The 18,877-nt window shown below is 41.1% G+C and overlaps 1 protein-coding gene across 1 annotated transcript in view; it reads right to left on the bottom strand.

The window, feature by feature from the left end:
• The window catches only part of PCSK2 (proprotein convertase subtilisin/kexin type 2), an 838,444-nt gene that overhangs the window by 108,026 nt on the left and 711,541 nt on the right, over positions 1-18,877 (bottom strand). Inside the window, exons 9-10 of the mRNA XM_086927732.1 lie at positions 17,430-17,645; positions 13,487-13,587 (exon numbers count right to left, since the gene is read on the bottom strand). Of these exons, the coding sequence (XP_086783858.1) occupies positions 13,487-13,587; positions 17,430-17,645 (317 nt within the window). The remainder of the gene's footprint in view (positions 1-13,486; positions 13,588-17,429; positions 17,646-18,877) is intronic.

Here is an 18,877-nt window from a genome sequence, read left to right as displayed (position 1 = left end):
AATCTCAAATTGAGATTCCTTAATTGCAATGCATCAAACTTAAAACATTTGCGAGTTCGCAAATAAGGGGAGCTAATTACCATGAAGTTGCCCTTCATGGTAATTTGCGAAAACTTTGAAAAATGCACTAAAGTGCATTTTTCAAAGTTTCATTTTACACACACACACATGCTCTTGGGGCATGTGTCTGTGCAAGATGTACTAAAAGGCAGATTTCAGGGGTGCAACAGGGTGTCCAGTAAAACAATACTTAGACCAGGAAAACATTGATAAATTGGAAAAGAATTATACATTTGAAGAAGTACGCTTAGCAGTGTTTTCTCTTCCATCTAACAAAGCGGCAGGAGAAGATACACTTCCAATTGAACTATATAAAATTTGTGCAGACGAAATTTTATCTTTTTTTTGCTTAGTATTTAATTCAATTAGTGTTACAGGGAAGGCCCCGGACTCTTGGAAAACCGCCAAAATTATGTTCTTTTTAAAAAAAAAACACCTACAGATTGCGGGTCTTACAGACCAATAACTTTGATTAATGCCGACGCTAAGGCCTACTCTAAACTGTTATCAAGGCGACTGACACCTCTTATGCCATACTTAGTAAATGACCAACAACATGGCTTTGTAGTAGGAAGGGACACTACTACCCATGTTAATATGGCCATTACGGCATTTGATGTGCCAGCAACTAATCTCACCCCACTCAGTATGATACTTTTAGACGCAGAAAAGGCGTTCGACCGAGTGGGGTGGGATTACTTGTGGAGGATTCTGAAGCAGTTCGGCATTAAAGAGCAGTTTCTCAGAAGCATACAGGCTCTATACAGAGATCCAAATGCTAAAATTAGTTACGCTGGAACACTTTCACCAACATTTGTGATTTTATGGGGGACTCGGCAGGGGTGTCCGCTTTCACCCCTGCTCTTTGCTCTCTCTATGGAGCCCTTTATTAATGCACTGCAAATTCAAGATAAGATCGCACCGATGCAACATGAAGATAAAATCCTTAAAATAACTGCATACGCGGATGATCTAGCTATTTATACTACTAATGTGGCGGAGGCATTAATCGGAATTACGGAGGAAGCTAAAAACTTCGGAGCTATCTCAGGCTACAAATTAAACCTTAATAAAACACAAATTAATATGAATTATCAAGCTAACTATGCAGTTCCAGGACTTTGTAAAGCTGCAGTTTACTTGGGGGTAATAATTTCCTCTAAGATCAATGAAATAAATATGTTAAACTATTTTATAGTATAAATTACTAATGGAGGTGACCTTACTGCTTAAAAAATGGCACAAAATTCCACTTAATCTACTTGGCCGAATCATTTTGATTAAAATGAACATCTTGCCGAAATTTTTATATTTTTTTCGTTCTATTCCGTTGCGAGTTAACAACTTATTCTTTAAAAAATTAGATGGAATTTTTAGCAGTTTTATTTGGAGCTATAAAAAGGCCAGAAGATCCATGTCCATACTGAAATTACCACTTGAAAGAGGGGATCTGGATTTTCCGGACTTTAAAGTTTATTTTTTTGCATCCTTTTTAGGCCGGCTTAGGAGTCTGTTAGCTAAAAACCAACATTTTTTTTATCACTTAATGCTTGGCTCTTACCCAAAACAGTTTCTGGTAAAGTGCAAGATCCTAACTATTTAAAGCGTGTAAAATTTAGGACCGCAAGAGATGCTGTACGTATTTGGAACTTGATTTTGACTTATTGTGACACTTCCTTTTTTCATACTGAATTACCACTTTGGGACAATCCAGGGCTACCGGACATCTTTAGTGACAAAATTGGGAGGGACTGGGCTAACTATGGAATTAAGACGCTAGGTGATCTATATGGTTCAGAGGGCTTCTTACAGTTTGCAACTTTACAAATTTTGTATAACTTGCCCGAAGTAATGATATACAAATATCTTCAAATCAAGGACTACCTGATATGGAAAATGAAGTTGAAAAAAATATGCAGCTCAGACATTTGGAGTTGTTTATACTCTACGAAAAAGAAGTCTTTAATTAGTATGGGCTATAAATGTCTTAACCAAAACAAATTGGATGACTGCCCAAGAATGGCGTCAAAATGGACTGTTGATTTAGGAATTAAAGTGACACCACAGAATGTCTCAACTGCTTTTGATAATATTAATAAACTAGTCCATTCCTCTAGCTTGAAATTACAATTATATAGGACGGTTAGTCAAATTTATTATACTCCATTAAAAATATCTAAATGGTCACAAAATAGCTTAAGCAGTGAACGTACAAAATGTCCAAAATGTGATCTGGTGGCAGCAGATCTCACACACATGATTTATTCATGTCCTATGCTCACTAAGTACTGGCAAGAAAGGAAAAATGTCTTAGTTCAAAAGCAATTGATTAATACTTCAATTACTGCAACCTTTGGTGTTACTATCTTTACATCCTATGGGCAATATTATCAAAAGCTGGCTAAATATAGCTTTGTCCTGCGCCAGACTGGTTGGAGCTAGGGCTTGGATCTCGCAGAACCCTCCTCATACGCTTGAGTGGTGGAATTTGTTATACGAAATCTATACTATGGAAAAGGCTCTTGCTAAGTGTAGAAGCTTAAAAGCTAATGCTAAATTGAAAAAATTTGGGTTAATGTTTTGTAAATCACAAAGGATTTATGTTGTCTTTTTCTCCTGTTTTATTTGACATTACTGATCTGGACAAGAAATGTGCTTTATGATTTGTTAGCGATTCTTTCTTTGGTATCTGTAGAATATTGATCTGTCCCTGTATTGAATGAAAAAAAGTTATTTCTTTTTTTACTTTTGTATCTTTAGGAAAAATAATGTATTATTGGACTTGCTTGTCAAAATAAAAAATAAAAAAAAAAAAAAAATGTTGACCTTCATGGTAATTTGCGAAAACTTTGAAAAATGCTCTAAAGTGCATTTTTAAAAGTTCAATTTTACACACACACACATGCCCTTGGGGCATGTGTGTGTGCAAGATGTACTAATAGGCAGATTTCAGGGGCGCAACAGTGTGTCCTTTGGACACCCCTGCACCCTTGAAATTGCACTCTCAATTTGCGATTCTCTAATGGAGAATCGCAAATTAAAAATGTCTTCACATTCATTCCTATGGGCCTCTAGGGCCTTAATTGCGATTCTGAATTAGAGAATCACAATTAAGGAATTTTAAGAAATAGCTATTTTTTTTAGCAATTTCTTGATGCATTGCAGTTTGCAATTCCTTAATTGCGATTCCTTATTTTTCGCAATTAAGGAACCGCAAAAAGCAATATTGATGCATGTGCACCGCAGGCCCTGGGTACCTGATTGGCAGGGACCCAGAGCACACCAAGGAAACGTGCATCAGGAATCAGGCAAAAAGGGGGGGTTAATGCAACAGAAACCCACTTCCTTACACAGATCCCTTGTATTGCAAGGTTTTCCAACAAAACAACTTCAGGTGAAAACCTTGCAAGATCTTCATCTTTGAATTTTGTTTTTAATGCAAATTTCCTCCTGCTTTGAACCACCCATTGGATGAAAGTGAAGTCCGCGGTGGAAATATTTCCAAATGAAATATGTGCAGTAAATTGTGTTGGCTACTAAAGGACATCAGGTCCCACGACAGGCAAAATGTTCTCCACTCTGGCAATAACTGTTCTCTTTGGAGCTCCGGGAATGTGATTGCGCCTTTGGATATTCCATGAGGAGAACAAATGTATATTTTTGCAAACCATTTCGAGGCTTTTGCAGGACTGTTAAGCACCAAAGAGACAAAGTTTTTACACTGAAGGCCTAGTTCACAACGGTAAACTTACACTTTTATATAAGTTTACGTTTGTTGTGATATTCACAAACATGGAGTTAATTGTAAGTTTACGACTGCAGACACTCCAGTCGGGCGAAGAACTTTGCACATTAAAAGACAAGCATATCTTATCTTTTTTTGTGCAGAGTTTTCCACCTGCAGTCGTAACCTTACTATTAACTCCTTGTTTGTGAATACTAAAACAAACTTAAACTTACACAAAAGCGTACGTTCACCTTTGTGAATTAGGTCCTGAGACATCAAACTGCCATAATGGAAACACAGAAACAAAATGACCATATACAAAGATAAATTTATGTAGAAAACAAATACATTCAACTATAGGAGAATTGTGTAAAGGGATCTATCCTGCCTAAATAGCTGTAATTGAAGCCACTATAACAAAGAAGAAATTTACTACATATGGCCCTCATTACGATAGTGAAGCAGGCACGAATGTTACCAAACCTCCAGCTCCATCAGAAGTACAAAAACCGTGGTAACTGTGGATCATGAGTATTTAACTAGAAGAATGTGCCTCTGGGTCAAGTATGAAGAAAAATATTCTGGGAAATAGCAGGTACATTACCTGTCACATATCTGGCACTTGTGTACTTATCCTTTCCATAAACATGTTCATTATATCTTTTTTTTGCATGGAATGTAAAGGGTTAAAATGTGTAATTAGAGAAGGGAAGTCAGTTGGCACACCATCTGACTGTAAGGCCATGTTATTTCTTGGTATGGACGTAGGGATTTTAGTGTCTTGTGAGCTAGGGATGATGAGACCCTTTTGGTTCGTAACAGACTCTGCAGAACAATGATGTAAGTGCATGGGTGTGGGTGATGGAATTCATGATGTTGAATGTTCAGTTAAGGGTTCAACACTGAGGAATAAAGACGTGTTAAACCAAGTTCCATGTGTGGCATCATCATTTGCACATACAAGGTACTGGGAAGGGTGCTACAAATGGTGACAAGGTAGGGTATTTCGTACATCCAGTGACCAGAAGAAAAGAAAGTGCTCTCCCGGAGAGTGTGTTGTGGTCCAGCAAACTGCTTGTGTGTGCCTCATGTACCTCAGTGAAAGTGAAAATCGACAACTGGCTCATGTAGAGTCAAAGCACCGCTACAGCCTGTCCCAGACTTGTGAAAAAAGTGAAGACCTGAAAGAAAATGTGTTTGTAGCGGGCTAAAAGTTTGAGCATAAAGTTGGGACAAGAATTATTGTGTCACAATGTGAAACAGAGTTGCATCAAACACATATCTCACCTGCACACAGCTCCCTCCAATGGCCTTGCTTCTCCCTTCTGCTCACGTCTTATTTAGTGTAAGAGAACTTGTGCATTAGCTCAACCTGTTTCTTTCCTAACAAGAGTCTTAAATACATGCCTCCCTGTGTTCTTCACTAAGTTTCTAAAGAGATCCTGTCTTCTCTTCTTTTTGTGTTCAGTCTAATTTTTCTCCTTTTTGATCTACCGAAAATTGTCATTCTCCTTCACTTTATTCTGGTTCTGCTCCCAGTCTGTGGTAGTTTCAGTTGCGTTTAGGAACATATTCTGTAACATGTTCAGTTTAGCAGTGTGCCGATGCTATGCACTATTACATTTCTATACAACTCATTTTTTTTGTACAAGTTCTACTATTGCATAAAGTACTATTGAGGGAAGATCTCTATAAATACATACAATAAACTATGTTCTACTATGATGCCTGGAGTCTATTAAACCAAAAAGTGATATCATAATAAATTTATATTATGGTTTTTAAACTTGTCAAAGTTTATTTTGCAAAAAAGGAAACCACCAAAATCACTGTTGTCCTTGAATTCAAGCTCTTCTGATAAATTAATGTTTCAGTCTCTGTAAGGACTTGTGCAACAATCTGTTTCACCATTAAATGCTCAAAGCATCTACTGTATATTAACTTTGAAAGTGTGTGCTTAATGTCGATATATACAAATAAAAACATAGGTTTAATGCATAAAGAACCAATGTTGTAGAGCATGATCTTTAGTTCTGATTGATATTCCTGTGCATTGCCCTAATTCATGCTAGTGTTTCTTCCTGATTGCATAAATCAAGCTACCTGGAGCTGTATCATGAACAGCTACTCTGGCTCATAGCGGAGCAAAGCACCTGTTGTATGCATTCGGACACATCTGTGTCCGCCTAGCTTTGCCTTGCCCAGCCTTGCCCAGCAGTGCTTAAGCCTAAGCCACACCTCGCCAGACCAAGCCCAACGAGTGACGAGTGGGAACAGGAGCGGAGCGCGAACGGGAGAGTGAACGCGACCGGCATTAAGCCCACGTTCGAGAACCGAGGTCTGGGGATATACGGACGTGGAGAAGTGCGGCAGACAAAATACCCTCGCGGCCTCGGGACCACGCGGAGCCCTCACACTGAAACAAGGTGAGCGGAGTGCAGTGCGGGCCAGAGGGACGGAGGATTTGCTGGGCTTGCCGAGAGTCGGAAGGCAGGGGGAAGCTCTGACACAAGTCGGGCGCAGGCCGAACAGACAGGCTAAGCCCGCAGTCTTGTGAGACACGCTAGAGACCGGCAGCCCAGGGCAGACCCACATTGAGTCCCTCGCAGGAATAAAAACACAGGAGCTATCTGCCGTAACACCAGGGGAACCCCCGAGGACCATTGTCCCTAAGGGGGGGGCCCGGATATTGTGGTCTTGGACGTTTAGAAAAGAGTAGCATAAAACTTGGAGGCCCTTTAAGAAGTTAGGGGCCAAGAAGAAAAAAGAAGGGCATTTAATTTGCCTGTATAAGAAGTCGAAGTACCACGGAAAAAGCTGATGAACCAACACGACAGAGATTTATAAGAGAGGCAAGGCAAGAAGGCTGAAGGCAATAGGCGGAACAGAGGTAAGTGGAAAATTCTTTAATTAAGAGTCAAAATTACAGTAATTAATAAGAGACTCCACCTTAAGCAGATTATCAGCTCTTTAGGGCTAAAAACCCAGAAATGGCCCTTAAAAAAGGGCTGAAACCACAAACAGAGGAAGATCCAGGGGGGAGCAAATCATTGGAGGGCTCAAAATCCTTGGAAGAGACCCAGGAAAGTCATGTATCCTCTATGGATAATAGTAAAGGGAAACGCAAGAAAAGAAAAGTCAAAAGGACAACGAAGAACGCCCAGAAGGCGAAAAGAGGCTGTAACCAAACAACGATGAAACAGAAAGAGTCCATGGTAGCGACAAAATCCATAAAGGAGTTTGTGGGGAAACATTATAAATCATCAAACCCAGCAATAACATCGGACCCAGACGGAGAAATAGTGGAAATTGTTGAAGAGTTTGATGAAAACTCAGGCACGACAGTAGTAAATCAAAAACGGTCAGAAAAGGGAGGACCCCGGGAAGAAGTAAACTTGGAAATAGGAGAAGAAGGGGAGAACCCAATATCTATAAACCTGACACTGCAGAGTCAAAACCATCAGATCCCGGCGCCCAGACTATCATCCTCGCCTAAAATGTTCTCATTGGTGTCACCAGGGAATGAAGCATATAGGGGAAATGAAGGTCAGAACCAGAGTTATGTTTGGGGAGGCGCACCCGACCAATTCCAGCAGCAATGCATAACGCAAAAATCACCACAACCTCAAGAGAGTATAAGAAATGGCCATTATACAAACTCAGTCAGAAACACCATACAGGATTCGGTGATATCTGAAACCCCCTCATCTTCGTTGATGGACTTAATTTTGTTGCTTCAGAAGGCACTGCAAGGAATCCTGGAAGTAACACTCTCGAACAACGGAGTGTTGAAAGCACAGAAACAGCATTTAAAGAAAATAGAAGAAGAATTAGGGGAGATAAAGAGCCAAATGCCAAGTAGGTTAAGGCCAACCGTCATTATCCCACCTATCGAGGAAAGCGCCTTCATAGAACTGGAAGAAGAAAGCCGGGCAACCCCGGAAAGACCTCCCCACGCATTAGAGCAAACGGCAAAGGATGACGCTGAGATTGCAGACAATGTTTATATTTCAAAAAGACCCATGCTGATAAAAAGGCGTGGGGGGTATGTAGCTCTTGGGGCCAGGAATAGGGTAGGAAAACGCAGGCATCCGAAACCTGCAGGAAAGGGAAAAGAGAAGAAGATAACGGCGGGGGGGAACAGGCAGAATTAAAAATTGTAGCCCCAACTGTCATAACACGTAGTCACGTGTTTGTAGAGGCAAAACCACCAAAGACCCCGAAAGATTCAAGGAAAAAGCAGACATCAAGGAAAAAGCAGACATGTAGGGAGGCAACTGAGAAATCCCCCCGTCACGTACTATGAAGCAGAAAGTTCGGTCAATGGCGGAACAGACCAGTGAACAAAGATCAGTAAGCCTCCAAATACAAGAACTACCCGGCATGGGAAAGAAAGGATGGCAGGCAGGGAGAACAACTGCCAGCCAACAGGTGCATGAAATAAAGATGAATCCACATGAGAGAGACAACAACAAATGGTTATTCCTGGACCTGGTACCAGCCGAGAAGAAGCAAAAATCGATAAGAAAAACAAGCCCCCTGAATAGGGCACTGATCTTGAGAGCATTTGCAAAATGCGGTAGTCTGAGGGGGCTCGGTACAAACGACCTTCAGCATGTAGGTTTCGTAGAGAACTGGAATGGAAAGGAAATAACAAAATCACCCTTTACTCGGACCTGGTAAAAAGGGCAATCCAGAAAGCCTCAAACGAGATACACCAACAGGGAATAAGGATTATTCCGGAGTATGAAATAAATACCCCTAGAGTCAATACCTTCTTAAAACAGCATGCAGGGCTACAGAAGAGACAAGTGATTCTCTACAGAGAAACAGAAGATGATCGGGGGTGTCTGAATGTTATGATAGAAAACACAGGGAATGAATCCTCATGGGACAATTGGTCTCTACAAAGTAATCTCTTGGGGGATTCCAATGACAGTAATACGCTGGACACGGAAGAAGATGATGGGTTAAGTGACGTAGAATAGGATAGGGGGGGTTCGCAAGAACTAGGTCTCTTAACATGGAATGTGAATGGGCTAGGCAATGAGGAAAAACGGGAATATATTAAGGAAATTATAAATAAAGTGGACATTGCATGCCTTCAAGAGACCTGGCTATGCGACGAAACCCCAACCTTTGAAGGATACTTACAGTTGCACCATCCCGCTACTAAGAAAAAATATGGGCGGCCCTCGGGGGGCCTGTTGACACTGATATCAACAAAAGTAATGAGAGAAGTTAAACTGCTGAAAACAAAATGTAAATGGGTTCAATTAAGTAGAATAGAACTCCTGACGGTGGAACTGAATCATAAAATGTTGATTTTAATGAATGTATATATGCAGTGGGAGAATGGGGAGGAGTATGAAAGAGAGATGAGATATTTTAAAGAGGACGTAGATAGTATCTTAGAAAAATATCCTGCAGATATAACAATATTAGTGGGGGATTTCAACCATAAATTGAATCCCAAAAAGGCAGACCTGTGGAACAGGGAGCAATTAGAGGTGTACGGAATAAACCCGGCTAGGTTTCCAGAGGGGGACATCTCGAAACAGGACTCAGATCTAGTTCATGCACTAGGAGGTAGGGGCTTTCATTGTGTAAATGGGAGAATAGAGACAGACTCCCCCGCAGGAAAGACGCTTAATCTAGGGGAACAGAACTGTCCTATTGACTATATATTCTTGCAGGCTTGGAACTTCTCCCAGATTAGAGATTTTAGGTTAGAACAAAAAGAGGTGAGTGATCACAAACTTCTCCACCTAGTAATAGCAGGGGGTAGGAAAATGCAGAGGGATACCGTGATTAGTCAGGAGGTCGAGTATCCCAAACGGGTGACGACACGCCTAACTGACGAATATATGGAAAAACTGAAGGCCATGCAAATAAAAACGGCGCCTGAAAATTTTGAGGACAAAAACCTAGAATGGTTTATAGGGAAACTAGAAGAAGTGGTCCACTGCCTAAGAATACATTTAAATAGGGAGAAATCCATAAGACTAAAACAAATAAACCGAAGTAAAGGGTTTTCAGTGGCGTGTCAATCCAAGAAAAAGGAGATACGAGCAGCACAAAGAAGGCAAAAAAAGAACTTCACAAAAGAGCGACAGGATCAGACAGTTAAGCTGAAAAAAGAATTCAAAGTAATGGTAAATAACGCTAAAAGGATATACAAAGAGAAATGCTGGTCAGACCTGTTAGTAGCCATAGAGGATAAAAATCTAAGGCAATTTTGGAAACTAGTAAAGGCAGCAGCCGGAAAAGCAGATGGGGAATTAAATTGCGTGGTGAGCGAGGCCGCATGGGATGAGTACATAAGGGAACTGTACGGGGCAAGATCTCCCAGAGAGGTGGTGGAGGCCAAAATATGGCAAGAAATATCAGAAGACCTAATAGCCAAATTTAACGAAGATCAAGTTGAGCTCACAATAAAAGATCTTAAGCTAACCCGTGCAGCAGGTCCAGACAATCTCCCAGCAATAATACTAAAGTCGGAGGTTAAGTGGTGGGCAAGATTTCTCCCAAGGATGTTCCATGTAGTTTTGAAAAAAGGCGTAATGCCACCTACCTGGAAGGGTGCCATAATTAGGCCAATCCACAAGAAAGGGAGCAAAGAGGAGCCAAAAAACTACCGGCTGATTAACCTCCTAGATATAGGAGAGAAAGTATTCTCTAAAATTGTACTCAAACAATTGAACAAATGGGTGGAGGAGTTCCAAATAGTACCCACAGAGCAGGCCACTCAACAATTGATCATGGATTTGCTCTATGAGCTATGGCTAGGAAGTCGACGGAACAAAACGGCAAGTTATGCTGTTGTTTCGTCGACTTCAGAGCAGCCTTTGACTCAGTAGATCGGGCATGCCTGTGGGATACACTAATGAGGTTAGAAATTCCCAAAGATCTCCTCATAATAATAAAGGAATTGCATTGAGAAAATTGGGGGCAAGTTATCAAGGATACTGTGGGTTCGCTGACCCCAAAAATACCCATTGCAAATGGATTAAGACAGGGCTGTGTGTTGGCTCCCCAGCTTTTTTCTATCTTTTTGTCAGATCTCCCGGCATACCTTGAGGTCGAGGGTAGTGCTAGCCCTAAAATGGATGGGAACAAAGTAGCCTGCCTACTGTATGCGGACGATCTGGTAATAGTTGACCAGACCGAGAGGGGCCTCCAAAGAAAGCTTAATGCCTTTAACACATACTGTGCTAGTACATTTTTAACTATCAACCTAGATAAAACCAAAACCTTATGCTTCGGGAAAAAGATAAGTAGGTTTAGCTGGTACATAGGGGATCTCAAACTGGAGACAGTAAATGAGTATCGATACCTGGGCATATGGTTCGATAGGGCGTTAAATTGGAATACCCATCTGGAAACACAAAAAGCAAAGGCATTCTCTTCCATATGTGGTCTAAAAAGGTTTATTGGGGATTATGGAGAGATATCACATCGACCGATGCTTAGAGACTTTGAGGCAATGATCCCCTCCCAAGTCCTGTATGGAGCCGAGGTCCTCTATTTGAGCGGTAGGGGATCTTGGGACGGGATAGAGGGGAAATGCATAAAAAGGCTCCCATCACTTCCTCAATCTTCTATGATACAAGCCATAAGAATAGAAATAGGCACAATGTCCTGGATGATTCATACGCAGTTGGCTGCAATCAGATTTTGGAAGAGACTGGAAGACCCTGAAAGCCAAAAAGTAGCACACTGGTGTCGAAAAGAAATTCTGAAAAGTGAGCTGAAATGGGCAAAGGCCAGTAGAGAAAAATTGATGGGAATTTGTAAAGCATTGAAGATTGAGGTAGACCAGGAATCATACCAAGTCCTAAGTACCAAAGGTGAGCTGAAGCAAAGGGGGAAAGAAGTTTCCAAACGGTGTGATTTAGAATACTTAGGAAAGAAAAAATCAGTAGCGCATATGTTAAAGGCTTGGTCTAATGAAGATTGGTTCCCCTACCTAGACATTTTACCTAACCGTGGGCTCAGGCAAGAGATCCTGAGGCTACGGATCAGGATTAACCCATGGTTAGTAAACAGAGACCTTAAAACAAAAATGTTAGACCAGCAAGGCCTTGTAGGTGTGGGCTGGGAACCAAAGGAGACCTGCCACATATCTTGCTAGACTGTTTGTTACTCTTAGAGCAGAGAAAACTGTGGCTGCGTCCTGTGTTTTTAAAGTATGATATAAAAACAAGGATGCAGGCAGCTAGCCTTTTATTTGAAATCCATTCCATTGATATTGCAATTGCCCTGGGGAAATTCATAAAGGAGACCCTGAGTGTATAGAGAAGCCAGGAATAATTTGTAGTACTGCAGGAAACTCTAGGCCAAATGAAATTGCTTGTAGGGTAATGAAAACGAATAGGCATTTATATGTAAATATAGGTTTTAAGAAATGTAAGTTTTAGTGGTATTATAGAATTTTGAAAATGGTGTGTAGATTCTTTTTAACGGATTATCTTTTTTAAAAAGGTGTTATGAATTCACTGTGCAAACTCCTTCCTGTATTATGCTTGTTGCATTGTTTAAAGACTATGGTCATAATAAACATATATTTGACTTGACTTGACTGTTTATAGAGTATACCCACAGCTTAATTAGTAAAAGAATGAGTGCCAGTGCTCAAAGCCCTGCTCAGAAGCATGGGGCAATTAAAGAGCTGCAAACTGAATACCGAGGCAGCGCAGTACGATATCTACCTCACATCTCTAAAATCCACTACCAAACATTTCCAGCTCTTGTATCTCACTCTTGCAGGATCCTGCTTTCTTCCTTTGAGACGATTTTTCCATCTTGCTCTTCCCCACTTTGTGCGTTGCTCCCTCACATGCTCTAGACAAAATTCTAATGCGCAAATATAAGTGCTGGTCCCCAAAAATGAGTGCCAGTGTCCCACACCAGCGACTACTGGCTCAAATTAAGCACTTCTTAAGCAATGTGTATTTGTTTAACACAGAACTTCTTTGAGTTAATGCATGAACTGCAGAAAGTGCAAGTCCAAAACTGTGAGTAGTTAGTGTTTTTCTCTGTTTCTGGCCTTGGTAATCTTCAGTTCTAAAATTAAGACATTCTTAGCTAAATGTATGTATGTTAGATAGCACAAGCACATAAAAGAAGGCCCTCAGCTCTAAGCAAGCATAACTGTTCATAATCTGTCCCTGACCAACAAAAACAGAATGCACCCTCCCTAAGTCACTGAGTTGGCAAATTCACTGAAAAGGCCAGCAGGAAAACATTTCCGGCCAGAAGACTCAGCTGACCATAGAAGGGGGCAACTTAAAGCACTGTTTGGGCGTAGTCAGAAATGTACTCCTCGTCAATGTCACTCTCAGATGTGTCGCTGTGTGGGGTGCGCGCGTGGGGGTTGAGACATTGCTTTAGTGTCCTTGGGGGTGCAACCAAGGCTGAGGCAATCCGCGCCCCTTAGTAGACTACCCGCTTTAGCGCTTTGACGCCCTGGGGCATTTTTTTGCGCGTCATAAGTTGTTCAATCAAAACCGACAATCCTTGAGTGCTTCCACTGCATGCTTGGCTGCTGATTAACATGTTGCGTGTGTCTTTTTTGGGGGGAAATCTAAAACGATTATTAAATTGACTCCGACATACTCATAATAAGTATAAACTTGCTTGTATACTTTCACATACATCTGATGTGTTTAAACTGTTTACATTTCATTTTGTACTTACTTGGCCTCTAGTGCCAACGCAAACACTCCCGCTGCTTCCGGTGCCGCTGCAGATGTCCCGGAGTGACGTAGGGTACAGTTGCCGTATAAATCCGTCGTGGCCTGTAATGAAGGAGAGCAAATCAATGGCGGATTCCATTTCTTCACATGCCAACACTTGCATTAGAAGGTGGGCAGGACATAAGGGTTGAGACAGACACTTCCATTTAAAATGTAATCTATTGACAAGTGAATACCTTGACCTGAATAATAGAAATCCGTCAATAAATGGATTAAAGTGACCACTTTCTCCAGGTCATTCAGTATACTGTGTCTAGCATTAGACTTTTCTGTGATAGCATGGTGCAATGTGGGGCTTGTTTTGCCTCTGCTGAACGAATTAGACTAACATACCCGAATTCCATGATTGAGAAGTTCAGGACTGGAGGCAATCGAAATAAATTAGAGATTGGCAGATCAGATATTCTGTTATGAACATTACAGATATTCCATCGGCCCTATAGCAAGCCATTTGTAGCCTATGGCACATAAAATTCAGTTGACGAGATATCTGTCATGTTTGTCTCGTCTGCAAGCTCTAACTACGGCCTAGCAAGAAGTGATGCAATCATTCTAGAAATTATGCCTGAGCTGGTCTGTAAAATAATCCATTTTACATTTGTTACGGTGTTTTTACATTTGCCATCAAAGATGTGTGATTTCTATGATTGGGTAGAACTCGGGGAGTTTCACTCTTTGGAATTCCCCTGAGTTATAAAAAAATCTCTGCAAGATTCCATGGAGTTCCACCCACGGGTGGGATTTGGCATGTTGAGCTGCTTGCGCTGATTTCTAGCGCGGGAGCTTATTACATTCTGTAAATTCAGCACGACTGGCAGCACGCAGTGGACCAAAGGGCACTGCTTCTTTTGTCACCCGAGTAGATTGTCTACTTGAGCGACATCTTTCTCAACATGAACGGTCGCGACCTGCCGTGACCACTCGCATTGAGAAATCTGCCTGGGAGGCGTTCTAGTGCCCAAAAATTGCAATAGGGGATGCAAATTCTCACTCACGCTTACCAACTCAACTCTGGAGAGCTGCGTGTAAGAAGGAAAGCCTGTTTTGTGTGGCTGAGTTTTGTCGGAACTCTACGTTTCTAATGGAATGCGGAGTGGGCAAAACTCTGTGAACTCCGCCGGCGGAGAGGAATTTTGGCTCACCCCTAGTGTACAAGCGTAATTTATGAATTTCTGCCCTCCTGCAGTTCGCTTGCTAATAAAACTATTTACCATATTGTGAAAATACAGTGTCTCTGAATTCTTTGCACCAAATGTTGCATGTGCACAGCATGTCATGCTTTCATCTTGGAGCATTCCATGATTTCAGTCTTAGGCGGAGGAGCAACAGTGTAGTGCGGTGATTCGTAATCTTTTGGCTTCTGTGGACACCCACTTAATCGTTGCTGGAATTTAGGTAGCCTGACTAAATCATTATATGAACACAGTGATCCCACTCAGTCATTATAAAAGCTGGGGACCGCAATTTCGATGATTTAAACCACAAAACCATACACAAAAATACAGAAACAACCAATCATCAAACAATGTCCAAATTATGACATTTTCCATTTAATTCACAAACAAAAATAAAAATTATAGTTTTCTTTGTATGGGGAAGCTTCAGGCTTTTCTACATTCAATTGAGTCCACCTATTTTCCATACTAGATTCTGCTTGATGCATTGCACTGCTCCTTCGAACCAAACTGAGGACACCAACTTAATTTTTAGCCTATAATTTCATATTCCATCACATGCGCAATAAAATGTAAATTTGTTTGTTATAAGGGCCCCCAAAATATGACTAAATCAGGGGCTCCACAATCCTTCACATGACACTGGCTTACCCACTTGGTTTTTGTCCTCGATTGTTCAAAACAATTTACTCATCTTCATTGTAGAAAAGGTGGAAAATTATGTAGTGATGCTGGTTAGACTTCACTGTGCTGTACTCTCACACTACCGTAAAGATGGTCCTTGGATTCACATTAATAAATCCTTAGCTCTATCCTGGTAGAATTTTAAAGACCAGTCAGACTGTACTGGAGGAACAGGTGTTAAGCATTTCAGAGTACCAAAATGGACGGTAAGTAATTGACATTACTCAAAAGAAATCCGACACCTATTTATAAAAGTAAAGCAGATTTTTATATAAATTTCAAACACCAAAATGAAGTCAATTGGATACATATAACCGGAGTTATGGATTTTAGAAGCAAACTGAAATCAGTGCAAAACATTACTGCAAAACTTTTGTATTGCGTTCAATTGGAATAATCAGTAGTGACAGTCAGTCACTTGCAGGTCGAGTTGCATGAAATCCAAAGAAGGCTTAGAAGATACAGAAATTAGAACCAAGCCACAACAGTTAATTTGATTTTAACTGACTCAAGAAGTCCAGGTGCTGAGTTTCCCTGACTGTACTTGGAGTTGAAGCAGGAGCCGGGGTAGCTGGTGAGAAAAAAAGGGTGCAAAAAGTCAATAACGAAGCCACTGCTGGTGTCGGATGAAGGTGTTGTGCAGATCCCTTGAGTTGCAGCTTCTAGTAAAGTTGGTGGTTGCTGGACTGGCCCAAACAAGCCTTGGCAGTAGTAAGCTCAGCAGAAAGTTATTTTGACATCCAGAGGAGAACGGTAGCCACCAGAAACTTGCTGGAGGTTAGGACTACATTTTCCACAATTCACCGGACCATCTACTTTTGAGTGATACCTCGAAGGGCTTGATGGGCAGAGATTCTTTGATTCTGATATATTGTTTTCACCTGCAGTGTGGAGAAGACTAGTACCTCTAGTCTAGGAGTGTCTGGAGTAGCCTCTGTGTTGCCATTTTTAGAAATAGCAGACACTTTTCTTAGCTGTACAGACCAGGTAGTCCACCCTAGATGTGTTACTAACCTTCTGGGAATGTGCACCTCTTGACTACATAATTTTTCCTCCTGCCCGGGAGCAAATGTGCCTGGGTGTAGAGGTTATCACAGAAATTCCCCAAATGTAAATTTCAGACCCCTTCTCACTCTGCATCAAATCCCCCTTTTTTCGTAAATTGTTATCAAAATAGGCGACAGCCAGATTTGCCTTTACCTGGCCAGTGCTTCAACTCATTCCTAGGCTATGCCCACCTTTTTTTATCAAGACAGAATTTACATGGAAGCTTAGCACCTTTACATGCATACCACATATCTTTTCACTTTATGTATTTTTGACTTTACATTGCACACATAACCCATGTCAAAACCTTTTGTCACTCTTCACCTATGTTTTTATAGTGATCAGCCATAAACATTAAAAAAGGATGGGCCCTCATTTCAGAGTCAGAAATGAATTAAGGGAATCCTATTTAAGGGAAGTACGTCATGGGAATACTGAAAGTACTTCCTTAAGGAAACTTAAACAATTACAACTAAAAATACTCTCGACCAAAAACATATGCTTGCACATTACAGGTGTGCTCTCCAATTATCACGCACGCTGAAGATGTATCTTTTGATAAATGAGAGAATACAGCAGAGAATGCATGTCGGAGATGAGTAAGGAAACACCCATCACCAGCCCCAAGGCAGACCGCATAATAGTGAGAACGATTGCAAGCTATACAAATAAACCAAAGTGTTCTCCAGATAATTGCACGACTTGATACCTTTTGAATTTCAAATGAAAGGAGCCATAAAACCTCAGGCTGATTTGCTGTATTAAATATTAATATCCCATATCGTGAGCTGACAGCACATGCATCACTGGATATTGTGCACCTGAAAGATTCATCGCATCAAAGGGACATCTGCTCTCTCCAAAGGCAGCATGCGTCTCAATAAGGGGAGGGGAGCTGTGTGCTCGAGGGTGGGGGAGGGGCGGTCGGAGAGAGAGCGACAGAAGGGCAGAGAGAACAGTAACTTTATAGACACTTACCACCCCAGCCTCGGGATTTCTCTTCCTGCCGTTGCTGAACGTGGAGGCCAAGGTGGAGGAGCAGCTTTCGTCATAGAGAGCGGTCCGTCCATCATTAATGGCAGAGTTGATGGAAATGGTCCACATGCTGGAGGCGTAGCCATCACAGTTGCAGTCATCGTAGCTGCCTCCATCACCAGAGGCCCAGACATAGATGCTTCCCTTGCCACCACGGCCCTGCGGGATGAGGAGGGTATTAGCCTTGTATGTGACACACTTTAGAGAGAATCAGCTGTTCTTTGCCCCATAGGGTCAGGATGAGCATGATAATATCGCCAAAGACTGAGCAAAATCAAACAATGTTTATTTACAGGTCCAAGTGTACATTTTTTAATGAAAGTTTATTTTCAATTTAATTACCTTAGGATAGAAACGATTTATTGGAGTTGTAAATCGATATGACAAAATGTAAATAATAAAAATACCAACAAGAAACCAAAAATAAACAGGATTAAGGGATATACGGCCAGATTCATCAAGCTTAATTGCGCTCGCAAAGGGCCAGATTCTGAGAATCTGGCCCTTTGCGAGTGCAATTTTTGCATTTGGGATTCATCATCCCAAATGCAAAATTCACTATTAAAGAATTCGCACAATTGCGAGGAATTGCATTTAAGAAATCTCTATTTGAGATTCCTTAAATGCAATTCATGAACCATTTTAAAATTGCGAAATCGCAATTTTGGGCCGCTATTTACCGCGAGGTCAAACCTCGTGGTAAATAGCAAAAACTTAGAAAAATGCATTTAAGTTGCATGTTACACACACACACATGTCCTTTGGACATGTGTGTGCGCAACACCAATGTAGATTACATTTCAGGGGTGCTACAGGGTGTCCTTTGGACACCTCTGGCACCCTTGAAATCGCATCCTTATTTGCGATTAGCAAATTGCTAATCGCAAATAAGGAATGACTCCCCATTCATTCCCATGGGCCTTTAGGCCCGTAGGAATGAATGGGGAGTTATTCCTTATTTGCAATTAGCAATTTGCTAATAGCAAATAAGGAGGCTGTAGGAATCACAATTCATTTATCAATTTCTACATGAATCCCGATTTGCAATTCCTTAATAGCGATTCCTTAATAATCGCTATTAAGGACTCGCAAATCAGTAAATTGTTGAATCTACCTGATAGTCGGTGCTTAATTTCAGCAGGTGGTTGCTAATAGTACCAATAATCAAAAGGGGGGAGAAAGGAGAAACTGTGATCCCTTCAGCTTCCTTAGTCTATATCAACAAATCAAGTGGAGAATGGATCATTTGTCCTGCATAATCAGAGTTTCTTTTTTTTGTTCAGCGTACCAAAAAAAACCCTCATTCACGTACAGAGGATGGAAATGGTGGTATATCTTGATTCTCCGCCCAACTCTTAATCACAAGACAGCATTATCATGGGATTAGTTCT

Source organism: Lissotriton vulgaris, chromosome 6 (genome assembly GCF_964263255.1).
Source record: "Lissotriton vulgaris chromosome 6, aLisVul1.2, whole genome shotgun sequence".
NCBI lineage: Eukaryota > Metazoa > Chordata > Amphibia > Caudata > Salamandridae > Lissotriton > Lissotriton vulgaris.
Note: the sequence above shows the minus strand (reverse complement) of the source record. Positions and strands in the feature narration are given on the sequence as shown.